This window comes from Meleagris gallopavo, chromosome 19 (assembly GCF_905368555.1).
Source record: "Meleagris gallopavo chromosome 19, MGAL_WU_HG_1.1, whole genome shotgun sequence".
Lineage (NCBI taxonomy): Eukaryota > Metazoa > Chordata > Aves > Galliformes > Phasianidae > Meleagris > Meleagris gallopavo.
The window spans coordinates 6,926,763-6,952,609 of NC_139422.1; the positions used below are offsets into that span (position 1 = coordinate 6,926,763).

The 25,847-nt window shown below is 50.9% G+C and overlaps 4 protein-coding genes across 8 annotated transcripts in view; 1 reads left to right on the top strand and 3 right to left on the bottom strand.

Annotated features, from left to right (window-relative positions):
- The window catches only part of VAV2 (vav guanine nucleotide exchange factor 2), a 100,511-nt gene extending 88,596 nt beyond the window's left edge, over positions 1 to 11,915 (bottom strand). The window contains exon 1 of one of the 3 annotated variants that reach the window (XM_010720980.2): positions 11,362 to 11,913. In XM_010720980.2, coding sequence (XP_010719282.1) covers positions 11,362 to 11,565 — 204 coding nt within the window. In that variant the 5' untranslated portion in view covers positions 11,566 to 11,913. Of the gene's footprint in view, positions 1 to 11,361 lie in introns of all 3 variants that reach the window. The other 2 variants (XM_010720981.2, XM_019621497.3) reach the window with 2 other exon arrangements.
- Positions 11,916 to 14,582: 2,667 nt separating this feature from the next.
- LOC146543124 (uncharacterized) lies at positions 14,583 to 15,786 on the bottom strand. 2 transcript variants are annotated; one of them, XM_085239123.1, is made up of 2 exons: positions 15,046 to 15,786; positions 14,583 to 14,912 (listed from the first exon to the last, which is right to left on the bottom strand). In XM_085239123.1, the coding sequence occupies exons 1-2, from the start codon at positions 15,784 to 15,786 to the stop codon at positions 14,583 to 14,585; spliced, it is 1,071 nt and encodes a 356-aa protein (XP_085095249.1). The 2 variants fall into 2 exon arrangements, 1 of the variants encoding a protein (XP_085095249.1); XR_014887207.1 differs by having other exon boundaries at positions 14,610 to 14,944; positions 15,046 to 15,164.
- Positions 15,787 to 15,925: 139 nt separating this feature from the next.
- Positions 15,926 to 18,159, top strand: BRD3OS (BRD3 opposite strand). The gene has a single exon (XM_085239125.1). The coding sequence runs from the start codon at positions 15,926 to 15,928 to the stop codon at positions 16,193 to 16,195; it is 270 nt and encodes an 89-aa protein (XP_085095251.1). The 3' UTR covers positions 16,196 to 18,159.
- A 1,309-nt stretch (positions 18,160 to 19,468) lies between these two features.
- The window catches only part of BRD3 (bromodomain containing 3), a 33,515-nt gene continuing 27,136 nt past the window's right edge, over positions 19,469 to 25,847 (bottom strand). For both annotated transcript variants that reach the window (XM_085239122.1, XM_085239121.1), the window contains 2 exons: positions 24,880 to 25,008; positions 19,469 to 24,118 (listed from right to left, as the gene is read on the bottom strand). In XM_085239122.1, coding sequence (XP_085095248.1) covers positions 24,003 to 24,118; positions 24,880 to 25,008 — 245 coding nt within the window. In that variant the 3' untranslated portion in view covers positions 19,469 to 24,002. The remainder of the gene's footprint in view (positions 24,119 to 24,879; positions 25,009 to 25,847) is intronic.

The window sequence follows — 25,847 nt, forward strand, 5'->3', positions numbered from 1 at the left end:
TTTTCACAGCACAAGAAAAGCGTACTGATTTGTGTGATGCACTGGAACTGGTTGCCCAGGGAGGCTGTGGATGCCCCATTCCTGGAGGCATTCAAGGCCAGGCTGGATGTGGCTCTGGGCAGCCTGGGCTGCTGGTTGGAGACCCTGCACACAGCAGGGGGTTGGAACTGGATGATCGCTGTGGTCTTTTTCAACCCAGGCCATTCTAAGATTTTATGATAAAACGCACTGAGCTCTGCATCAACCCCGAGCAGAAGTCATTAGGAGTGCTGAGCAGCCAACGTGATGCTTTTTTAGATTTTCTGCAGCAAACATTAAGACAGGTCCAGCTCCTGTTAAAATCACTACAGCACACATTAGGCTGAGCTGTTAGGAATAAATCGCTCCTCCGCACACTGCAATTGAGACTTTGCAGAATTGGAGACTACAGAGTATTTTACATGGCCATAAACACCACGGGAAATAAAGCATCTCTCTGAGGTGCAGCTTCCAATGCAAAAAGCTCTTATTCAAAGCAGCACTTCCTTGAGCTCCAGAGAGGAGCGGCTCTCCAACTGCTGATGTCTTTTAGGGAGGGGAGAATAAAGAACATTCCACACAAAGTCATCATGGCTTCTGGCTGCATTCAAGAAGCAAAACCCTTTATTAATAAAGAAAAACTAGCACTACGAAGATCATTTCCCCCCTCAGGACTCAAGGAGTGAGCAGCGTCTGGTTGATGGAGATCTGGAGGCTTCACGGAGGGGAAGAAACCCCTCAGAGGGTAATGCAGTTTTAGCTTTCCCAGGAACAGAAGGGCCTTCAAAGAGCCCTTCCATCTTCAGCTTTGGGACTTCTGTTTTTGGACGCATGCACCCAAATGGACCACCCTACACAGCCTGCAGATCCCAAACACTACAAGCAAACAGCGACAACTGTGATCACCCGCTCTTTTTTAGAGCACTTGCAAGCATCTAGCAGAACCAAGTCATTCCTATTGCTATTTCTGCTTTTATTTACAGACAGGAGGGGAAGAAAATTGGCAAAGGAAAGCTGCCGTTCACAGCAGGAACAGCGCAACCACAACAGCCAGAGGAGCCAAGGAGAAAAGTAAAGGATGTACACATCCCCTACATCCTTCCTACCCGAGTCTGAGGGCACTATAAGGACTTCAGCAGAGCTCAGACCCCGGAACAGAGCACTGTGTGCCACTGAGGATGCTCACAGCACCAGGCAGGGCTCACACAGCCCTAGCAAAGTGCTGCAAGCAAGAAGAAGCTCCACGTGTATTCTCCAGCATAACAAAGCCCGATGCTCTGACAGAGACAAACCCAAGCAGTGATTAATGTTACCTCCAGCACAAAGACAAGTTAAACACCCCTTTGTGCAGAGACACCTGCAGGGAGCTCCTCCCGCACGGCACCAGAGGAGCTGTACAAATAACAGTGCTGAGCAGCTGTACGACAGGTTTGTGCAGAGCAACAACACTACCAGCACCTCATCTTTATCTTAAGGGATCTTCACATCCTGCACTGTCATTAGAGAACTGCCTGGGAAGAAGTCAAGGTGGATTCGAGCAGTTCCTCCTTTCCCACTTGGCAAAGCACAGCTTTCCTCCTAAGCAATAACACCGTTCACCTCTCCAGCTTTATTTTGGTGGATCCCCATGCTGAAGGCAGTTCCCCACCTCCACCCTTCAGGTTATCTCACAAGGAAGGGGGGATGCAGAACACCACCCACTCGTTGTTCGCTAATATTCTGCTTTATACATTTTAAACCTTGCTTATTTTAACTTTGCTTTCAAGTTTATGAGACTTCAGAGAGCACTTCAATCGCGTTTCTACGCATTTCCCCAAAGCAGAGATGGCAACGCCTGTTTGTTTGTCTTCCCTTAAGGAAGAATTAAATCTTCGCATCACAAAACTTCAGGATCCGGGTCTTCTGGAAATAGACCAGAGAAATAAAGTCACAGAAATGGGGTTTAATGGCCTGCATGGAGCCAGTCCTCAATGCAAAGTTATTGGCAGAGAGCAGCACCAAGGCACACGGCACCATAGGAGCTTCAGAGGTGCCAGAAGGACTCCTGGTTTTGGCTGAAGCACCAGAACGTGGGGCACTTCAATTTAGAATTTCCATCAGAAGCCCATATCGTGGCATTGTCCTTCTCCACTGCAAAGGAGCAGATTCTGCTCATGCTGCCAAAACCACCAGGAAACATGAAAATGCAATGAGGCATCATCTTCCATCAAGAAATTCCGTTTTTTTTTTTTCCTATAGAGATTCTCTCCCACCCTGGCAGCTGTATGCTAATTTCCCCTCAGCACTGCTTTATTATCACTCAGAACAGATGTTGCAGCCGCTCCAAAACGCAGAGGTGACAAAACCCATTAACCCAGCCCAGCAGCCAGGCTGGGCAGCGAGCAGCTGTGATGGGGAGGGGCTCAACCCCATCCCACTCCTCCACCAAACACCAACAACGGATCGGGACCAAAAACCCACCGGCAGGAACACCCACAGATGTCACCATGGATGGATGCAACGCCTTTCATCAATTTGGCTCAGAACTCAAAGAAATCAGCTTTACAACTTGGGCCCAAACACGGACACACTGACTTGTTGAGTGGGTGCCCAGCTTTGGGCACGTGCAGATGAAGTCCCTTCCACTGCAGCCCCGAAAGGTTTAGCTTTCCCCACGGAATTGATTTCCCCCGTGCAACTTCTGGAGTAATTAGTGCCAGAATCTGTTTATGACCTTTGCATAAATTGTTCTTTTCTGAAGGGAAAACTGTGAAACACGTTAGCAAATATAATTAAAGAGGGAAAGCGGGGGTGGGGGGAGCACAAAGATCTGGAATTAAATCTGTCTAATTAGAAATGCTTATTGTGACAACCTGGCTAAGGAAAACCCTCTCAAGCAGACACCACAGCTCCATTAAAGCTTCCTCGTAATGCGTTAGGAGATTATCAGGCTGCCCAGACAAGGGGAACCACCTCTAACCTTTGTCACTCATAAGAAAAGCATTGAGGCGTTCCCCAGTGTGGACAAAGCTCTGTGATGTGCACCCACACATGATGAGGCTGCAAAACCTTACAAAGAGCAGAGCACAGCCTCCCTACAACCCCAGCGGCCTTTCCCAGCCTTATCACAGCCTCATCTCTCCTCCTTCACGGCCTTTGACCACAGTTGCTGCTCATGCTGCAAGAAACGTGCTTTACTATCAGGTGATGAGAATGTTTAACCGCTCTCAGACCAAGTTCCCATCAGGGAGATGCCGACTGGATGATGCACAGAGGTGCCATGCAAAGCGCTGGGAAGCAGTGCTGATGGAGTCCGTTAATTACACAGCAATACGCAGTATTGCACACAAAATCTGCATGACACACAGTATTTGCACAGATGCAGGGCACGCTCTTGGGCCTCCAATTCCCAATCAGGAGATGACCCATGCAGAGAGATACGGGGGTGAATCACGGGGATGATAAGCAGGGCCAGCTGCTGCATGGCCGCTCCCCTGGGAGCGGCACCTCCTGGCACCCAGTGCTGTGACCCAACAAACCTCAGTGCAATGCCCACATTTCACGTCCTGCAACCTAACATGGGAAAATCCTCTTGGAGGAGCCCCACTGCACATCCAGCCCTCCTCCGGGTGCTCCCTGCTGCCAGCACCCGGGCCAGAGCTGAGCAGAACAAGCAAAGAATGGTGCAAGGAAAGCCCTGCTCCTCCCCGGCAGCCCCAAAGAACAGCTCAAAGCTCTGCAGCACGGATAGAGAAGTGGAAGCTGGGCTATAAAATCAAAGCCCCTCAAAGCAACATCCTGGGTTTACTATAGATTTTATTTTATTTGCTGTTGAAAGTCACAATTCTCCCACAGGTCTCCAAGATGAAAGATGTTTGTTTTGCTCCTCCTGAGGCTCACCAGCAGCTTTCTTGAAAGATCACCCATGTGCAGAAGTGCTTCCCAAAGCACGCTGGGTCTCAGTGGGCACACAAGGCTGCCCCAGATATCAGACACATTGCCTGTCCTGGGGAACCACCAGGCTGCGTGTGTGGGTTTGAGACACACTTGCTCTCCACAAATACATAACAAAATATAAACATATAGCTACATTCACACGTATCTCCCCCACTCATGTTACTTCTGCCAGAGATGAACCCTGCCTTGGAAACCCTGTAAGGCAGACCTATACCCTTACACGAATGCAGTCGCTCCTGCACACACTCCACATATCTGATAAACTCAACACAAACAAACTGCCTTTCCTAGAAAGCAAACCAGCCTCTAAAGCATGTCTCAGATCAAAGCAGACTGCTGATGCTCAGTGAGGGCACTGCCTGACCCTGCACAGCACTGCAGTGGGGTTTCCCAGAGCGACTGCGCAGCATCCCCCATCTGTGAGCCCCAGAGCAAAGCTGATGCGTGCTCAAGGCTCGGGCATTTTTTTTTTCCCCTCCCGTGGGGCCAAATGCTTTTGTCATGCACATGAAGTCGAGCAGATTTCACAGACAATTCTGTGTTTGCAGCACAAACACAAATCACTCCTCCTGCTCCTCCCCTTCTCGGTCTGCTCTGCTCCCTGCCCACTCCCTTTCAAATACCAGATGTTCCATTTAGCAGTAAGCTACTATAAAACACAGCAAAAGATATGAATGCTATAAAAAGGCCAATTTACTCCCCCCTCCATCAGCACTGAAGCACAGGGCTTGAAGAGAAAGAGCAAATTTCCTCTAGAGGAACTTTTTCACCTCCCCCATTCATCAAGGCAGAGCTGGCAGCGTGAGCTGAGGTGTGAATCCCCCCCACCCCACAGACACCACCCCGCTGTCATCGCATCCTGCACAGCTGTCAACATCTGCATCACTGCACCAGGTTCAGCCCCAGGTCAGCTGTCAGCACGGGTTCACGCTGCTCCCAACGCAGGCATACAGGGCACCGCACAACCAGAGGTGCTCCCCAGGTCCGACAGACCTGGCAAATTCAATCCTGAGATGTCAAGTGGTGTCACAGCAAATAAAGGCTGATTTCCAAGCGGGTCTCTACCGCAGGCAACGCTCTGCTCCATCACACCACCCATGAGCCTGAGTCGAAGAGCGAGTCAGGATATGAGTCAGGCTGGTGGCTTTCCAAGGAGGCGAAGGAGGACCTTCCAGCTGGATGCTGGCTGCCCAGACAGGGCAGTCCCCCGAGTTAGGAAACAACAACAAGAGCAGATCCTGCGTTATCTCCTGCCACCCGAGCGACACCGCTGCGCGGAAGGAAGACAATGGGAAGGCTGCAGCCTTTGTTTGGTGACAGAAAGGCTTCCAGCCATTCCAGCCATCACATCGGGCACTTCGGGAAGGGAATGACCCTGGACAATAAGGATGTAGCAAGATGTGCTCTGCAGGGCTTTTTAGACCAGCCCAGGAATCTCGGTGGCTGACACAGCACTCTGCGGCGACTTCTGCTAAGGATCTGCAAAGCAACCTGACCCATCTGCACCCAGATTTGTCCAGTGTCTTTGATGAGTCATTCAGAATTTTGCTAGAGCACAGTCACCTTCTGACACAAGGAAATAAGAAAGAAAAGGCTCAGATGTTTCACTTATCTTAAGGGCTTCACAGGGATAAACCCAAACGGTTACACCCCAGATAAACCTTCCCGCTAACAAGGAGACCCATCAGGCTGCACTCAGCCAAAATAGTCTGGATTCACATCCCCAGGAGGAACATCAGCAGAATATTCATAGAACATAACCAGAAACAGGAAAGGTGCCTGCAGCAGCTTAACTCCTCAACAGCCCCACACCCAACAGCAAAAAATCACAGCTCTAGGGAGAGGTTTTGCTACCCACACAAAGCGCCTGCGCTCACAGGGCTCAGCAGCTGCAGGGCCACTGATAAACCCAAGCTACACGAAACTCGTCCCCACCTCCCAACCCCAACAGCAACTGCTGCAGCAGCAAAGCTTTGCTGCACACACAGCTCCGTGCTCCGCTGGCTGCTTTGGCAGAGCTCTGCTCGGCCCCTTGCAGAGCTCACAGAGGGCGGAGGACAAATGCGGCCGCTCCTTGGGTTGCATCGTTGGATGGAACACAACACTGAGCTGCAACCAAAGAAAACAGGAGGGGAGAGGGAGGGAAAAAAAAGTGTAAAAAGTCATTTTTATTAGAAACTGTGCTTTTCCAGGCTGTCCTGTTCTTGATAGGGGAATGCAACACTGGGAAAAGTCACAGTGGGTTTGAAAGTTGTGAAAACTCATTTTTATTAGCAGTTGCCCTGAGATAGAAAGCAAGCCTTTCCCACTCCTTAGAAAAGCAACTTCAGAGGGAACACAGTTTTGGATAAAGCAGAATCCTGGGGTGCAGAGTACAGGTGCACAGGGTGGGATCTGAACAGGGAAGCTGTGCTCACCGCTGTGCTTTCAGCTTGCTTCAGGTGAAGGATGCAACTGAGGGCAAAGCCAGCATGAGGGAGGAAGAAAGCAGTCACAAAGCTCTAGAAAGGTGCGTCCATGCTCAAAATAACTAACTAACAATGAAAACAGAGCTGCGGGATCAGCATAGTTTGAGAGAATCCTTAGGGAGGGCTCAGCTCAGAGGAATTGGAGTGGAGAAGTACGGCAGCACGAGGACTCCAACCCTGTGCTGAGAAAAGGGCTCTGTCTCTTTAAGAATGGACAAAGCAGCAGATCAACAATTTGCCCTGGGGTCAGTCTGAAGCAACATTTCTGTCCCAGCCAAGAGCTGGGCTCCGTCTGGCTGCGGAGGAGCAGAAGGAAGCATTGGGTCTGCAGAGCCCAGGAGGTGATGCTCAGCCCCCAGGGCTGCACAGCCATTCCTCTCAGCACAGTGCAACCCTGGTGCACATCTGGCCTGGTCCAGCAAAAGCTTCACATCCTGCAGCCTAATCTCTCGCTCAACACTTGGACCAGAACTTGTAGAAGAGCAGTTTATCTCCTGCAGGAACCAAGCACCAAGATGTCTGTTGCCTGCCGGTACCCCAGCCCAATGGGACACCAGCAAGGATGCACAAATGAAGCAATTTTTACAGCTCGTCAGCCTGCTTTTGAGAGAAAGGGCAGCTTCCAAGCTTGGTCCCAAATGGAAGAGTGACAGAACAGCCTGGGCTTCGGGCTTTGTGTTTTTCGAGGCAACTATTCACAAGATTGCTCCTGCACTGTATTGAAGGCAGGTATTTAACTCTCATCTATCATTCAACAGGGGAAAAAAAACATCCTCGCTGCTTTTAATGCTCCTTGGCACAGCCTGCAGGATCCATCCAACACCTTCAGTCACCTCCTGCCCCAGCAGAGCACACAGGAGCCTTCAGCCTCGGGTCACATCATACCTCATCACCTCAGCCAGCACAGAAAGAGGGCACTGCCTCCACCTCCAGCAAGCTTTCAGGGTGCTCTCTAACGTTTGCTCCCAGTGATGCTGTAGGAAGATGGGAAGGAAAACTGCAGCGGGTTCCTATTTGCAAGGCGCTCCCGAGTTCGGCCCCACAAAACAGAGCACCTTTTTTCCCCCCTTTGTAAAGCTCAGCACATCCGAACGGGAAGTCAGTGAGACACAGTAAACAGTGATCTGTAATGAGGCCATTTTTTATAGCTGCTTTTGGAACAGAACTCGACTTCAAGAAGCAGAGAGTAAATAAAAAGCAAGGGGACCTGAGCGGGGTAAATTGGAGCTGCTACAGAGCAGCAGAGAGATGGAGCAGGAGGTGAGAGGGGTCAGCCTCCCCCTGCCTAGGAAATCAGCATCTGGGAGCACAGATACACTGTCCTATAGGGGAACTGCTCTCCTTTATGCAGGAAAGGTGATACGTTCCCAGCCCACCAGGCTGGGTTCTGTCTGTGCCAAGGTGCTGGGTACAGCCTCAGAGCCAGGCCGTGCTCAAACCACCACCTGCCAGCTCCTGTATCACTGCATTCAAGTTAGCTGCTGTCAGGACTCGTTGAAGCAATTATAGCCATCATAGTTACAAAGCCTCCAAGTGGCACTGAAGTCCCAAAGCCTCGTGAGTAATTGCTGCACAACATACGCCAGCGCTCTCCCATCTTCCTCGTACCTGGGGGAGGCATTTGGAACAAACCACCTGCTCCCAGTGTCACAGCAAATGACTGCCTACATCACCAGTAAGTGGGACTCTGATCCCAAATTATTCCCATCTTTCAGAGGACCGGCAGCCTTGCAGCTCAAGCAGGTGTGCAGCATCACACAGCACTGCTGTACGACGCAGCAGCTGAGGCACGGGGCCAATTATATTTGCTGCATCTCCGTCTCGGGAGCCCTAATAAGGCACTCCAGGCACTGCAGACCGAGATGGATTATCCACAAAGAGATGTCAATATGCAACAAATAAAAACCCTTAATGAGCTGACCACTGCTGTCAAGCTGACGTCTGTGCACACAGATGCACCCATCAGACGTGTGGTTGCTTAATTTCGAGTATCCAGGAGATAGAATCACTAAGGTTGGACGAGATCTCTGCAGTCCTCAAGCCCAACCCATCCCATTGCTCATGTCCCTCAGTGCCACATCCACAGCCTTCTCATGGAGGATTAGTTTTATCCAAGGCAAATACAAATTAAAAAAAATAAAAATAAAAATCAATCTGCAATTTCCCCTGAACAGCCTCATATATAAAATAAACAGCCTCACCATGCTGAACGCAAGCAGAAAGTCGTTCCATTTGTATTTGGCCCGAGACTTAACCAAATGATGATTCAAAGCTAATTATTGATGGAAATCTCGAGCTCACAGCTCTCCATCTCACAAAGAGAGCACAGGGCAGAGAACAGCTGCGCCAAACCATGACAGGCAATGGGGAGAGCAGCAGGGTGCTGAGCATGGCTTTGTGTAGGCGCAGGGAGGGCAGGCTGGAGGGTGCTGCACCCACTCACATTTAGGTATCAAAATGCCTCGCACCACTCTCAGCCAGCTGGCAAAACTGCTTAAATTGCCCCAAAATCCAATCACTGTAATCGACGTGGTGATCAATAAGGGCACGCACTGCAGCCCCACTCCCACCTCTCCAGAAACAGCCTCCACAAGCAATTAGCAGAAATGAAGTTTTACTCCAGGCTCAGCAGCAGCAGCCTCACATCTGCCAACTCTCAGAACAGAGCGGGGTTTTAAGGCTTCTTCCTGCTTATTATGTCTCCATAGAGGTTCAGCAACTTTGAGCAGGCAAGCAAACAGGGTCACCCTGTCCTGACAAGCATCACCAGGGAAATCCTTCCTCTGGGATCCAGCAGTAAAGAAAGCAAACTTGAGGTCACAGCCTCTTTGGGTTTAGCAAATAAATGAATTAAAGAAACACAACCTGGTGCCACGGAGTAAGGAACTGCAGCAGCATGGAGCGGGAGCTCAACGAGGAGGAGACACCAGGTCACCCCTCTGCAGCACAGTGGGACCCCTGCAGCATCACCCACTGCAGAGCTGAACCTGTGCTCCGGCTGCAAGCAAAACCAAACCAGCAGGGATGGGGGAAGGAAAGAAAACACACGACAGTGTCTGGATCTTTGCTGAGATGGGATTTCACCTCTGGCCTTTGAAGTGGTGCTCACCTCAGGCAAAAAGCTGTTTCTCCTTACGCACCTGCACAGCCCCATTTGATTCACTCAGAAGGAGATGACAGTGCATTGCTGGGTGTTTCAAGTCTGGCACACGTGCCTCGTCCCCTGGCACTTCAGATAAATGAAGGAGACTCTCTGCACAAGGCAGGCAGCTAGTGACCCAGCCCAGCCTGTCAGCCTGAACACACATTTAGCATCCAAAACCACCTCTGAAGTTTGAACACACTCCGTCTCGCACATCCCAGCCCGTGTCTGAACGCATCACCGCTCTTTGACAAAAATCCACACCTCCCTCAGGCTCAGCTCAGTCCATCCTCCCCCTAAAGCCAATGAAGCACCGGGGTATTGCAGGCAAAAAGCAACGGAGGACAGCAGGGCTGTTAGCTCCCACCTCCACAGAGCAGCTCCTGCCCCTCAGAGGCAGCAGGAGCTCCTTCCTAAACTGCTGCTGGGACCTTCCCCAGATCACAGCTGCCATCCCTAATCCTGATCTTATTTCCCCAAGGGCCAGGATTTAACCCAACCTAGGTTTGCAGGACTACAATATTTCCTTGAAAGAAACAACCCCAGGTTGCACCATTCACGGCGTGTTCTAACAGAGCTCCCCGCACAGCTCCAGCGGGACAGCTTCTATTTGGTCACAACACAGAAGGCAGTTTGCTTAGTTTACAGCCTGGAGAGCCAAAGGGAAACCCCCAGCATTGCTGCAGCCCAGGAAGAGGCATCATTTCGTGGTATTCACACTCAGCATCAGGCCTGAGCAGCTCCCAGGTGAGCCGTCCTTGGGCACGCAGTTCCCCAACCGCACGCAGCTCCGTGCTGCTGGGAAGAGAGGGCAGGACAGCCCCAAAGCAACCACAGAACTCCAGCACAACAAGGGAGAGGCACTTGTGGCCTCGCAGCGTGCTTGCACAGCACAGAGCACAACTCAAGATCACGTTATACATTAGCTTTCAATACTTAGATAAGCAGAATCTCACGTGCCCTCGCAAGTAGGCAATTCCCCCTCCCTGCTCGCCGAAGAATCCTCAGCACAGGGGATTGAGGCTGTATGGTTTGCTGTTTGCAATCGATTTCGTTTCCCGATTCCCATGCAAATACCGCCCAGCTCGACATGCAAAAACACAAACGGAGCATCTGAAGCCGAAACAACCAGAGCCGATTTGAGGTTCGTCTCCATCAAAACAGTCAAAAACTCGAAACAATTTCAAGGAATGGAATCCTAAAGCTTTACAGTTCCCGTACCTCCGAGTCAGGGGTAGGAGCTGGGCAGGGAGACGGCGAGAAATGGGAATAGAGATGGGGACAGCAGGGAACGCAGCGAGAAATGGGAACCCGGATGGGAACACCGCCGGCCCCGGTGCGAGAAGGGGCAGCGGGACGGCACTGCGGGGCACCGGGATGTGGGGAGGAGCGCGGCTGTTATTTTTCATTTTCCTGGGGAAACTTTTGCTCTCAAGGTCAGTTTCCTCCCAGGGCAACACTGGAGACCGCCGGCTCCTCCAGCGCATCAAAGCCGAATTAATGGCTCGTTAAGAGCCCGGAAAGTAATCACGCAGCCCTCAGCTCTGTTAGTTGCTTTTGTTTCCGGATGATGTAAATACGGGGGAGAAGTTTCCTTCTTTCCCGGGGACGGAACCCCCAGCCCCCACCCCCAGCCCGTTCCCGTGGTCCCCCCGCAGACGCCGAGCCCAGCGGTGCGGGAGCGGAGGAGGCGATGCAGACATCGGCACAAACTCGCCCCATCCACGCGTGCCACGAAGTTTTGCGCGAACACCACAAAGAGCCCCACGGAACCCCGACTCCCTCCTCCCTTCCTACCTGGGACATCTGGGGCCTGAAGTTGATGTCCTTAAGATCGATGGAGCCGGGGGAGAGGTTGTGCAGCAGTTGGCACAGCAGCACCCCGTCCCGCAGCGCCTGCGCCAGGTCGAAGACCACCGCCGAGGGCCAAACCACGCGGTGGTTGGGGGGCAAAACTTTGCAGTCGATCAACCACCGCCCGCACTGCCGCCACTCCTCCATGGCCGCGGCCCCGCTCTCGCTCTCGGCCTTCCTCCTTCTTCCTCCTCCTCCTCCTCGCTGCTCAGCGAGGGGCTGCTCCGCTCCGAGCCGCCGCGCTACGGCTCCGCTCCATGGCCGCCCGCCGTCCGGGGAAGCATCGCATCGCTCCTCCGCGGAGGAGGAGGAGGAGGAAGGAGGAGGAAGAGGAGGCGGGGGACGGAGCGGAGTTTTCCGGCTTAGGGCTGCCCCTGTGCGGCCCCACTGCCGCGCTCAGCCGCACCGCATCGCCCTGCGGACAAAGGGCCCGCCGCCGCCGCCTAAGTTGCGTCCTGCCTCCCCTCCCGCAGGCACCGCCCCGAGGAAAGTTGCGGGGCCCCACCTGCACACAGCACAGCTCGGACTGCCGCCGTACCGGGTGGCAGTTTTCTGCTCCCCCCGCACAGCCCCGCAGCCCCCGCCCCGACGGGAGGAGCTCCCGGACCGCCCCCCCCCCCCCTTTGTCTGCGGGAGCCCCAGCCGGGCCGGGGGCGGTGCGTTGCCGCCTCCGCTCCTTTTTTTTTTTTTTTTTTTCATTCTTTTCCTTTTTTTTTTTTTTTCCTCCCTTTATTTTCCTTCTTTTTTTTTTTTCCACTTTCCTTTTTTTTTTTTTTTTTTAATATCCCCTCTCTTCCTCCTCCCCGTGTTTCCTCCCCTTTGCTTCGCGCAGAGCCGCCCCGCTCTACAGCCCCGCACAGCCCCGCACCCCGTCCCGCTTTGTCTGCCCGCTCCTCAGCTCCTGTTTGGGCCACGAACACCACACGGAGACGTTAACCCAAACAAATGATCCTTCCAAACACAAAGACAACTCCGTTAATTAATTACCGGTGTCTTTATGACAAACCTCATCTCTCAGCCATTCAGTCCTTGGCAACAAATTCTTGAAAATCTCTAATTTTCAACTGTTGGCATCCATCCAGCTCAGCATGGCCTCTTTTCGGATCAGCTCTGAGTTTTTTTTTCAGAGATCCTATCCCAAGAGTTTGCCAATTCATTTCCATCGTAGAGAGGCAGAGCTGGGAGCAGAGCCTGGGCTGGGATCAGCAATTCATCTGGACGTCCAAATGCAAAGCTGACTTCTGAGCCAATTGGGGATGGGGAGAGGGAAACATCACCAATATGAGCCCTCATTTCTAGGATGGGGAGGAGGATCCAGGAATGGTGTGGTGCCCAGATCCCTGCAGGGGAACAGGAATGGAGCAGCAGCACCTGTGTGCCCCAGCCTTGCAATCAGAGCTGTGCTGAGCCCAGCTGCACTCAGCAGCACTGATTTCAGGCAGCGTGGAGAGGTTCCATGTGTGCCGGGCTGCCCAGTCAGCTCAGGTCTGTGGGTAGAAAACTACAGAGGGGTTTGCTCCAACCAGGGCTGCTGGCAAAGGCCTGGCTTTTTGCTATGTGGTTATGAGCAGAGTTGGGCCCCGGGCACTTGGAACAGTCACAGCAGCCTGCGGGGGTGGTGCCGAGAGAAGTTTGCCTTTCATCTACTGGGAAAACAGCAGAGAGCAGAGATTAGCAGAAAACTAACAAAGCAGCACCAATAAGAATAGCAAACAATGTGTGGATCTGTGAGGCACCCAGAGGTGGACATCTCCCTCTGCTGGGGATTGGGTGCAGAGCTGCACTGGATGATGCTACGAGTGAGGCTGAGATAACCGAGGGTGCTGGAAAGATAGTAACAGAAATAACATCGTGATATTTCCATTCTAAAACAGTCTCAGTAATGGAGTGCAGGCCGGCAGCGGTGCTACAGGGGGGTACTGAGCTGAGAGGGGCTGTGGAGTGTGGGGGTGTAACTGAGGGTATGGGAAGGGAAGAAAAAAGGAGAGGAGAGATAAAGAGAGGAGAGAAGAAGAGAGAGGTGGAGAGAAGAAAAAAGGAAAGGAGAAAAGAGGGAAGGGGAGGGGAGGGGAGACCCTCCAGGACCCCCCAGTTTCCGAGGCAGCCACGTCCACGTGCTGCCATCGCCCCCTCCCGGAGCGCTCCGTGCGTGCAGCAGCGCAGCGCCCGGGCCGGGTTCGGTACCGGCCCGCTTGGAGCAGACGTAGCGCTGTGATGAACGCCGGGCAGCTTTGGGTACGGGCTGCCTCCCGTACAGCCGGCACATCCCTGCGTTTTGGTGACGGCTTTTTATCCATCTTTTGTACCTCTTGATCTCCACCCTTTGCAGGTGTGCCTGGAGAGCTGCTTTACAGCGTGCTGTTCAAGATGCCCCTGTAGTTCCCAGACCCTTTTAAGTCACTGCATTGTGATTAAGAGCTCCCCTACTTTGTCACTTTGGGGTTATGGTTAGGGTTAGGGTCAGAATTAAGGTTACAGTTAGGGTTATGGTTACAGTTAGGTTATCGTTATGGTTAGGCTTATGGTTATCTTTATGGTTAGGGTTGGGGTTACAGTTAGGTTATGGTTATGGATAAGGTTAAGGTTAGGGTTAGGGTATCAGTTACAGTTAGGGTTAGGTTATGGTTAGGGTTACAATTAAGGTTACAGTTATGGTTTATATTGCTTTACTTCACAGTTCCAAGGGCGGTCATCCTGACTGAAATAAAAGCATTTGTTATATCAAAGGAGATAAGCACAAGGATGAGTAGAAATGCTGGGTCTGAATGACAGCATCCTGGCTCATCTCCCCCTGTATCCACCTCCCCACACATCCTGTGTCCAGGTGCAGTGACTGCAGCCCTACTGCCCTGTGTTTTTCTATGGGGCAGCCAGGGGGTGAGCAGAGGAGCTGCCCCAGCACTGCACAGAGCTCTCACCTTATCCCTTCTGTTGCTGCTGCTGCTTCCAGGGTTTATTTTTAGTCGGGAGGGCCCTGCTGGCAGCCGGCACAGGGCTGTGCTGCAGTGGATGGGCAGAGGCAGCTGTTGGCTTTGGGGCTGCAGTTCCCCCCACCTTCCCAGGCTTTGTGTCAGCGGTGCAGCCAAGCACCTCCTGCTGTGCTCTGAGTTTTGGGAGGGGATTTAGAGGAGATCGAGGTACCGGGGGGTGAGGAGGAAGTGAATCTATGGAAAAAAAATATAATAAAAATATTGAATCTGTTTCCATTTAATGATGATTTCAGATTGTAATGATTTCGCATTCTGCAGCCTCCGCCAGGTGGGGCCTGGGCTGACTCCTCTGCGCTGCCGGGAGGCGGATGGAGCTGCAAAGCCGCGACATTTCCAATAGTAAACACATCCACAGCGCGCTCCTTCGTGTGCCTTCCTGCCTCCTCTTTGTGTTTGGTTTCGGTCTCCCGGGAGCGGGGAATGCAGCGTGTCTGACAGACGCCAACCCCGCACAACGGAGCAGAAAGCGGCTTCCTCCGGCCCTGAGCAGCAGATCAGCTGGCGCTGCGATTGCAGGACGTAAGAAGATTGCGAATCTAAATTTAGCATCATCGGGAAAAGAGCGAGCTCTCCTCACAACGCATTTCGTGCTGCGTTTAGCCGGGGGGGCTCCCACGGACGGAAAGGCAGAACCCACCGCAAGGATGCTGCGCTCACGGGGCTGCGGCGGTCCCGACCAAGCGGCTCCCCACGGCTTTCCCGCGGCGTTCGGACACGCGTGGAGCGACTCCGCGTTCCCCCCCCCTCTCCCGGGCCGGCCCCGCTGCTGGCTCCGCCCGCCGTGATGCGTTCGGGAGGCGTCTCCGCTGCCGCCGCTCCGCGGAGCCGAGCCGGGGCCGGGCCGAACCGAACCGAACCGCGCAACGAGGGTACGGGGCGTGGGGAGGGCGGGGATGGGGGAAGGCGGCCGTGTAATGGGGATTATGAGGGCTGAAAGGGATGGCGGTGGGGGTGGTGGGAGTTGGGGAGCGCTGGGTGGGCCTCGCCGTGACCCCTCGCTGTGCCCCCCCCCAGGTTGAAGCGGCGAAGCGAGGAGGAAGGAGATCGATGGGCGGCGAGAGACCCGGAGCGGCGTTTCGGCCTGCAGCGATGGATGCGTGATCTGCGGAACGCTGTCCGTCCGTCCGTCCGTCCGCTTGCAGCACGGGGTGGGGTGGGTGGGGGGTCCACGCGCCTTGGCCGCTCCGCTTCGCCCCATCCGAGGGACAGCCCGCAACCCGCCGACACCGCACGCAGAGCTGCTCGGAGGGCATCGGGACACGAAGGCACTGCCAGCCGAACCGCGCCGCGATGTCGCCCGTTGGGTGAGCTGCGGGAAGGCCCCGCGTGTCCCTCCGGCGAGGCCGGGCTGCCCGCAGGGAGCGCTGAGTCCGCGCATCCCCTGCCCCGAGCCGGCCCGGCACCGGCTGCGTCCCTGGGATGCTCAGCTCTGAGCGCAGCGCTGCAGCCGAGCCGCTCCGACCCGACGGGGTGTATTTCGGGAGGAAGTTCTCATCTCTGAAGGTGCCCTTGGACAGATGAGTGAGAAAGTAATGAACGGGCGGGTGCCCCTGCCTGAAAAAGCCTTGTCCGAGGGCTACGCGAGGCTGCGGTACCGGGACACCTCTCTGCTCATCTGGCAGCAGCAGCAGCAGAAGTTGGAGTCGGCCCCCCCCAACACGTATCTGAGCCGCAGCCGCAGCATGTGGTACTCACAGTACGGCAATGAGGCCATCCTGGTGCGGGACAAGAACAAGCTGGACGTCTCCAGGGACACTGGGCAGTCCAAGTTCTGTGCTATCATGTAATTTTGTGTCAGGGATCTGCACGTGGACGCGAAGCAGGTTTGCACAACCACAAGGCTGTGTCCAAAGCAGCGCATGGGGTGGGTCTGAGCTGCTGCTGGAGGTTTCTGTTGCTGTCGGTGGCATCCCATGTTGGGTTGCAAACTGTCTTGCTCAGGATGTGAGAGCTGGCAGTGCCCAGCTGGACCACGTGGATGGAGCGCGTTGAGAACTCGTCTCAGCCTTCAAAACACTGAGCAGGAAAGGCGCACTGCAGTTTCGCAGCAAAGTGCCCTTTCTGGTGCCAGTTTGGTGTTATAGAAACAAATGACAGGTGGCACTTTTGGAGCCAGTGCAGCAGAGTCCTTCTGTAGGAAGAAAGCAGCACACAGCTCCTGGAGGGCACTCGTTGGGTGCTGCCTGCAGGCAGAGGTTGGCTGCAGAAGGAAGCAGCCTGCTGAAGGTTGCTCAGCATTTCAGTTTTGTTGCATGTAGTCGCTTGGATGGATTTATGTGCTAATTCTGGTTGGATGACATCTCTCACTGTAGTAGATTTGGCGTGTGCATACTTGTTTGGCAGTGTTTGATTCAGCCAATGGAAGGCAAGGTCAGGCTGAGAACCACAGAATCACAAAATCACAGATTGGCCAGGGTTGGAAGGGACCTCAAGGATCACGAGTCTCCAACCCCCTGCCACATGCAGGGCCACCAACCTCCACATTTAATGCTAGACCAGGCTGCCCAGGGCTCCATCCAACCTGGCCTTGAACACCTCCAAGGATGGGGCATACACAGCCTCTCTGGGCAGCTGTTCCAGCACCTCACCACTCTCATAGCAAAGAACCCAACCCAGCAAACACCCAAACCTTTCTTAAAAACAAAGCAGCACCAGGGCTGTTAATTGCGTGCCCAGCACTGCAGTGTAGCACTGGGCTGAAGGCACAGCCCTGCCTGGACACCCATCCAGCAGTGCTCAGCTCCAGGCAAACCAGAACCTGGTGTTGACCTCAAGGTGGATCATTTACCTGCCTAAAATCAGGCATTCTGTTGTATTTATCTCAAACCTCTCCCTTTCGATATTGTTCAAGCACTTTATTTTAACACAGTGAAGAAGAACCTCCTCCCCCTCTCCCGTGTGTGCTGAATGCTGGAGCACAAAGGCACTGAGCAGCACACACCTGTGTCACCCTGAGACCATACCCAGTGGATGCACTGCAAACCACAGGCAGCTGTTTGTAACGTAACTACTAATGCATGTGTGTGTGTTTGGTGCTGTGTGCGTGTTTGGTGCTGTGTGTGTGTGCTTTTAAAGCTAAACCTGCTGAGATGGAGCTCCGTGCTTCACCCACCTGTGTGTCGCTCTGTGCAGACTTGAGCTCGACGGGACGAGCTGGGAAATGTTCTGATGATGTTTGCTCGACCTGGGAAGCAGAACTCAGCACGTGAGCTGGACTCAGGAAGCTGCTGGGTTGGGCAGAGCAGTGCCTGGGCTGCAGGACCTGGTGGGTGCTCCTAGAAATGGGCTCACACAGCGCCCAGGGAGCACTGACTGCAGTCTGAGGATGAGGGAGAACAGCAGCACGTCCCCACCGCCCGCTGTTCCTTTACTTTTCTTATAGAAAAAAAAAAACAAACCAAACTCACATAGATTTATTTTTTTAATTTCAGTAAGAAAGATGATGATGATCTTGGGTATAATCAGTCCTTTTTTGTTCACGTGGCTGGTAACCAAAATTCAAATGAATGAAAACTTGAAGTGCGTGCCTGCATTCTTCCAGGATATGACAGCGTGGAGAAGTGTGACTTGTCCTCCCCCTCCGTCCCTGGGTGTGAGTGCATTTTCCACAGCCGAGCCCCCATTAGTCACAGTAGCTTCGTGGAGTGGCTGCTATGAAGTGAGCGTTGCTGCAAGCAGTGGTGTTAGATGCACTTGTTGAAAATGCTGCTGTAGCCTCTTGGATAAAGTGCATTAAAATGATTTGAATGCATTGCTCTGTGCTTTTTAGTTCTGCATCTTCAGCGCTGTGGCACGCAGAAGCTGCTGTCACTCCCAGTCAGCCCCAACAGGGCACAGCTGTGCACGGTGCCAGGCCAGCTGCTCTGAGCCTCTGTCACTGCGAGTGGAGGTGTGAACCAACCCCACCACCACGTTCTGTTCTCAGCCTCCTCTGCAGCCACGAGAAGCAGTGCCGCTCTGATGCAGCAATAGCTCAGCTAGGAAATGCACGAGGAAACAACCTAGAAGGGAAAGCTGAAGGATGTGGGGTTTAGTGTTAAAGGGTCTGCAAAGAGAACAAGACTGCTGCAAAGAGAGGGATCTGCCCTACTGCTGGTGTTGCAGAGGTTCAGCTTCGGGAGGGGACAGCAGTGCCTGCCCATGGGGAGAAGCTGCTGGGGTGAGGGGGAAGTGCTGGAGATCACTGATGGAAGCAGTGACCACATAGGAGGTCATAAAGGCAAGGATGAAAAAGCATTTCCTTTGGAGGAATGACTGTCAGCACGGAGCTGTGCTGATACAACAGCAAAGCAAAACAGGTTTGCTGAAACCTTTCAGATCAGAGCATTTAAAGCCAGTGAGCAGGAACAGGGTTAGAGAAAGATTAACCCTGCTGGATCCTGGCTGCTGTAACCCCTCTGTATAAATAAAGCACCAGGCACACATCCGAGAAAGCCAATGGAAAAAACCACCTCCAGCAACCAGAATAGTTTTTGGCCACTGTACAGCAATGCCAAGAACTCTGCCCTGAGTGTGAGCACTGCTGCAGCCCCTCCTTCCCCAAATGCACCTCCTGTGTCTCGGCTGCACCAGGGGGAGCTGGTAAGGAAATTCCCTCTGGTTCCTCCAGGTTTTGGGGCTACAAAACAGTCAGCATTAAACGTGGGTGATGTTTTCAACTTCTCCTACTGCAGGCCAGCTTCCCTCCATCAGATGCAGCTCTCACACATCATCCCTGGGCTGCCCCTCTGCATTAAAGCAGTCCAAATCTCTCACCACAGGAGAGGTGCATTTTGCCCATTGGGTGCTGAGCTGCCACGCAGAGGAGCTGCAGGCCACACTGGCAGCCCGGCATCTCCTGTGCCCTGCAGGCACATTGCCCCTAAGGGCAGCAGCAGCAGCGGGACTGCAATCTGACATCTCCAGGCTCACAGCACCGGGCTGTGCAGTTCGTTTACGCTCCTCCGTTAGCAGTGCTATGCAGCTGATCACTGCACCAAACCCTGCTGGCTTTCGGCTGGAGAAATGCAACATGAAGGAAGGTAGAGAGGAGGATAGAGGGTAACAAACCACACACACAGAACTGTTTTTCTTTTTATTATGAAAACAAAACAGATGCCCCAGGACCAGAGTCCATTACCAGTAACATCAAAGATTACTTCCTAACTTCTGTCTTCTTAAATTCTGTTGTGTTTGAGGCCAGCAATTTGCAATAAACAAGCTAAACTACTTACATTGACTTCTTTTTTTTTTTTTCCTCTCTTCAGTAACTGACATTTACAGGAATATACTAGAAATGGCACTAAAAAGTTTTAAGAAAGAGAGTTACGGTAAATTTGCATGCACATCATACAGAAAAGTAACAGCTTTTGTTTTTAAATATTAAAAAAAAAAGAAAAAAAAAATACAAACAGCAAATCTTTCTGGATTGGTGATGCCAGTAGCAGGGATGAGCTCCCAGCGGCCTGTGCCAAACCCTAGAGCTGCTGGTTTATTTCTTTCTTTTAAAAATGACGTTTAAAAAGATATGCAAATACCATTTCTTATTTAAAAAAAATGCATCCCGTTGTTTTCACAAGCAGAAAACGCTGCTCGTGTAATGAACCCTCGGCCCAGGTTTGCCTGCAGTGGGAACTGCCCGTGGGTTGGAATCTATCTTAAAATCCAGCACGAAAAAGGTGGTGCTTTCTCTTTGCTGTGCCCCAATCCCTTCCCCCAAAGCTCCAACCCCAGCTTAAAAAAAAAAAAAAAAGTTGTTCCTCTCAAAACAAATTGACAACTAAGAGTCCCCAAAACGAAGAACTGATGAGGTCACTGCAGGCTGCTTCCACCACACAGCACACGGGAAGAGAGCTCATGGTACCCAAGCTGCACACATACGTGCACACATACGTGCACACACGTGCCTGGGGTGGCTGCGTGCATCTGTTACAAACAGCCAACAGCTACAGAGCCCCGAAACATCAGCTCTGCAGCCACAAACCCCGTAGGTAGGAAAGCTTCAAATCACAGCAGTACAAAACTGACGAGGTTCGGGCAGCAGAAAGCTGCTGTACCCAACAGAGCTCCTCAGTGGACAAAGCAGGGCTGAGCCCCGGGGTGTGGGTCTGGGCCCACTGAGCCTGCATCTGATGGGCTGCCCAAAAACAGACCTGACCATCAGAGAAAGCTCAGCCAGGTTTTAAAGGTGCAGTAATGCTGGTTGATGGGTCTCTGCTCAAAAAAGGAACTTGTCAGAAAAAGCAGGTTCGATAAACCTGTGTGTGCACCTATGAAATCATACTGATTTCAGAGAGATCTCCCCTGGAAAACAAAGTTGCAAAAGTTTCAGTCGTTTTTATTCTGAAGTTTGGAAACGTTATTTCAAATACTATTTATACATTCGATCACTTGCAAGTGATTTCATGGCATCCTACTGACATGTCATGCCAGACCAACTCAAATAAATGTTCTGCTCTTTCAGTTTCCAACTCCATTTTAACAGCTGCTACTTACTATGGACTGAAAACACCTCTTCTTTCCTGGAGAGGCTCTGATCTGCAGATACAGAAGCATCACTAATGACATGCTGGGAGACAACAAGTGCTACAAACAATATGGAAGTGAAAGAAATCCTAAGAACAACATTTTGCAGCGAAGTCACCACTCTTTTCTTTTTTCTTTTTTCCCCTGAAACAAAGGTTGTGTCAGAATGGATTTCTCCTGCAAGCTGCCATTTTGTGGGAAACATCTTCACTGCCATGAAAGCTTTCCACTCAGTGGAAGCTGAAGCCACCACCTGTGGGCTGCTCCCTGCATAGGAGCTGCTTCTGTCCGCAGCAACCATCACCTCACATCCATGGTGTAGCTCAAGTTAATGCACATGGGAAAGGATTTCAGCAGGGAAAACCAGGAGCCTGTTTATCCATGCTGTCGTGGTACTGAAGTGGTTGCAATTAATTAAAATACTGGTTAGTTTGGATAATGCACATCTTAGACAACAGGTGAAACGCAGATGGAAACCAAGCCCATTATGAAAACAAGCAACAAAGCTCTTAATTAGGTGTATATTACATCTCCTCGTAGTCAATTCTGAAAATATATTACTAAACATTTGTCTAGGGGAAGATTTTCTTGCAAGGGTGGAATGAAAAAAAAAAATATAGCAACTAAAAATAACTTTATTGTTAATGGAAAAGAAAAAAATCATTCATTTCAGTAAGAATCAGAGCACCCTACAGCTCATCTGATCCCAACACCAAGGAAAGTCCACCTGCAAAGACTTCCAGGCTCCTGCCAATGGGCCCAGCACCCTGCGACAGCACAAGGACACAAGGATGCTCTCAGCAGCAGAGCTTCTTTCAACCCTCAGCTGAAAACGGCACCTCCTTTCTACAGCCAACTCCAGGGAGCGTGTTACTGTCACTGCACAAAGACAGAGCCGTGCCAGCTGTGCGACCTGAGTGGCATCCAGCTTTAGACCCTCTGGGTACAGCCAGCAAGACCTCAGTTGATGGGCACAAAGTGACTGACAGCCACTCACCTAGGTGAGAAATAAACGTCGGTGCAACCTGCACCACCGGAGACCTCAGCAGGGTGAGTTTTAGGGCTGACCCACAGCAGAGATGCAGCCGTAGGGGCTGGTACTGGGAGAAGGAAAGGCGTAACTTTCTGTTAAACTCTGTATATTTTCTTTACAATAAAAAGCTAAAAAGTTAAGAATTTACAATAAATTTCTGCCCCTCAGGTTACAAACTTTATATAGTTACAGAACTGCTGTTTTTCCTAAAACTGGATTATAAAATGAAAAATCAACACTGTTTCACAAAAGAAATAAAATAAAATAAAAATGGAGAAGGGGAAAGACACGTGGAAATAATACAGACAACAAATAAGGTGTTCCGTTAAGAAATTACATCTACCTGCACGTCTTCAAAATCTGTACAAAACAAGAAAGAAGGGGCTGGATTGAAAAGAGAGAGGACAGAAAACAAAACCCAAAGTGAACACACAAGACATGACAGAGCACCAGACACACAACAGACTGGACCGTAGCACCTGGAGGTATGAAGTCCAGCGTATTTAAATAACATCTCTGTGTTCTTTTTCATCTGGTTTGAACCATATTAAAAGTCTGCATTTCTGCTGGTCTTATTATTTTTTAGTGAGTTTAAAATGACCAATGTGTTTAATAAATAAAGTACTCATATATACACGTGAGACAGAGAAAACGGAGTGTATTGCAGCAGTGCAGGTGAAAACATTAGGCTGACTTGTAAGAAATTGCTAGCCTTAAAAAAATGTCTTCCCCTCATCCTCACCCTTCCCTCCCCCTCCCCCCCCTCTTTTTTTTTTTTTCCCTTATAACTATAATTGAGGTAAACACTTCAGGACCTGGAAACCTGCACCCTGCATGACACAGAAGTAGCATTCCCTTTCTAGGAGCTCATTGCAGATACAAAGACAAAGGGTGGGAAAGAAACAAACGAAACCAAAAACAACCAACAAAGCACACAACCAACGTCCCTCTCTGAGTCCCCTGCCAGCTCAGCCTCAGCTGGAGCTCGAGTGCTCTTTTATTTTAAGCCCAGACTGAGGTGCTTGTCATGGAGAAAGTACTTAAGCATGTGTCTAATAATGAGCACATGGCTCCTCTTGGTCACTCTGCAGGGAGGCACTCCTTGAGGCCCAGCTGAGTACTTGCAGCCAGGAGATGTTTTCAATTAAAGCACAAACTTTCATAGAAAAATGTCAATTTCCTGGAAATTATCTATTTGATGTTAAAAATAACATTCCCAAGAAACTCCAGTATCCTTTGCTCCCTTCTTACCAACGTATTCCCAAGGAAAATGGAGATCTGGAGTGCTAGAAATCACACGTGCAAGTATTTCTATCGCTCACGTGCTGAGAATTAAATTCATGCTTAAATACCTTCCTCAACAGGTGCCTCCACCAACATTAACAAAAATGTTAGCAATCCACAGTACGTTAGATTTCTTTTTGTTTCTTCTGCTTTAAGTAAAAAAGATGATAGCATCTGACATTTTCATCACACCGTAGACTTTGAGATTAAGAATACTAGTGCTAATAAACAAATACACCAACTAGTTCAAAAGCTAACATCTTTTAGATACAGTACCATTTTACAGATTTCTTTAAAGATTTTGTTTTTCCTCGTGAGCCAGGTGGGCTTATTAAAAGAGAACAATTTGGGGAGAAGGAAGGGGCAGAAGGGAGACGTACTACAAACTCTGCAGAAACCTACTAGTCATCTCCTGCAAAGAGTTCCAAGTTCTTCCATTTTCAACCAAATTTCTTCAGTAAAAGTGTATTTTAGAGACTTTATGCAAAGGGAACTGCTTGCCATAAAGTCTAGTCACGCACATGCAAAGATCTTCGACCTATTCATAAAAAAAAGCGCCCCTGAAAAATGGAAGATACTTTTTATAACACTGAATTAAAACAAAACAAGAAAAAAAAAAAACACAACAAAAAAAGTCAGAGAGGAAGAAAAACAAACAAACAAACACCTGACCACCGTGGAACAAGAGCAGTACTTTAAGGAGAGAAAGGGACACTGCAGAGCATCGGTGAGGGTGATGTCCATTCTGTGCTGTTTGTGTAAGTGTCCTTAGCTCATTCGGAATCGCTGCTGTCTGAGCTGGAGCCGCTGGAGCTGCTGCTGCCTGACTCGGAGGAGCTGCTGCTGCTGAGCCGGGAAGGGCCCCCAGAGGGAGCAGAGCCAGATTTCTCTGCAGGAAAGAAGGCAGCGAAGAGGTAACTTCCAAGGAGCTGAACTCTCAATAGAGAAGGTTTGCCAATGGCTTTTGTTATCCACAGCTTCATTCATGGCTTCGTTTTGCCTGGTCAGTTTATTGACCCACTGACTTTGCCAGCTGGAACAATGGCCGGCCCGGGGGACAGCAGGGTTTCTAGTGCTGCAGGTGGCCATGAAAGTCTGGGCCCTGCACTGGAGCCCTGTGGAGGACACTGCAGTGCTCCAATGCAGGGCCCAAACCTTCATGGCCACCAACAGCTGTAAAGTGCTCCTGGCAAGGTGGCACTGAGTGCCCAGGCAGCTGTGCTCACTGCCTGCTGTGATCCAGGGCAAGGTGGAAGCAGCTCACTTTGCACTGGAATAACCTTTCATCCCATCTTTCACACTACTGCACTGTGAGGTGGCTTTTTCAATCCCACAGTGGAGAAAAGTCACCTATTAAGCATGGTACTGGTTTGAACTGTGGTACTGGTTTACTGTGATACTGTATGAACAACCCTGCAGAGACTAACCGAGCAGCATATCTTGCTCTCAAGTTTGAATCACCTCTAAGACAGGTCCTGTTTACCACCAAAAGGAGTTTCCAACAGGACAGGGATCAGAGCAGACCCCGAAGAGCAGCTCAGGTGCCCAGCAGTAACTTGTGTCCCCACAGACTGGGGGAACTCCCATAAATAAGCCCAAGGCACACACAACTTCTCAGGCATCAGCAGCACACAGAACCATAGCCATTACCTTTCTTTGCAGGTTTCTTGTTGTTGTTTAACTGCCCACTGACATCCTGTAGCCGTTTTTCTAGTTCTTTCTTCTTTTCCTGAGCTAACTCCTCTTTAGACTTTGCTGCTTGCTTTTTTCCACTTGCAGCTGTGGAAGAGGAACACACAATTTCTGAAACTGCATTGCTGACGGTGAAGAAAGGAGTGGACACTGCTATTTTACAGGGCACGTAAGTCTGTGCAAACACTTTGCAGTGAAGCTGCTAAGATCAAGTGACCACGTAGCAACTACACAGCTCAGATAAAGGACTACACATGAAGTTGCCTGGATCATCAGTCACCATCATCCTGTAATATGCACCTTTTGAGAGAGGCCTTCTGGAAAGTGTTTCAGAAGAGAGAAATATCCATGTAATAACCTTGTGGTTACAGGTTACTTACCAGCTAGTTACATGGTCAATAGTTACACATTTTGTTATTACAGAATTGGTACATGGCTTTTCTGCCCTGTAAAATAACCTGTGCCATTAAATGTTGTCAGAAGGAAGCATCTGCCATTAAAACTCAAGACACCTCACGTGAGAATTGATTGCTTTAAGTTGCTTTAAATATAAAGCAAAACAAACAAATTAAAAACCAGCAAAGGCTGGCAGACAACAGGAATGCAGCTGCCTCGGTCAGGACGGAAATGGTGAGGAGTAGCAGCAGTGCTAATGCTTCTGAGCAGAAGAAATATCACTCACAAGAGTAACTGAACACAGGTGTTGGCCAGTATCAGCAGCAGATGGGAGCCAGATATTTTGCCTGATCCAGCAAGGAAATGCCTATATTTCTGCACACTGCTTTCAAAAAACTTTTTTTTTTTTCCCCCCTTTAAATGGAAACTGGAAAGCAAAGTCCTAAGAGGGACTGTGAACACTGAGCACCACAATAGGCAGCAGAGAGCAGGAGAGTCTGGGGAAGGTCAGCATGGTGCCTGCTGACCGA

Coding starts and splice junctions, on each gene's coding strand:
- BRD3OS (XM_085239125.1), top strand. CDS start 15,926: ATGAGTGAGAAAGTAATGAACGGGCGGGTGCCCCTGCCTGAAAAAGCC.
- LOC146543124 (XM_085239123.1), bottom strand. CDS start 15,786: ATGCGCGGACTCAGCGCTCCCTGCGGGCAGCCCGGCCTCGCCGGAGGG. Junction 14,913..15,045: donor GTGAGCGCAGCATCCTTGCG/GTGGGTTCTGCC, acceptor CTGCAATCGCAG/CGCCAGCTGATCTGCTGCTC.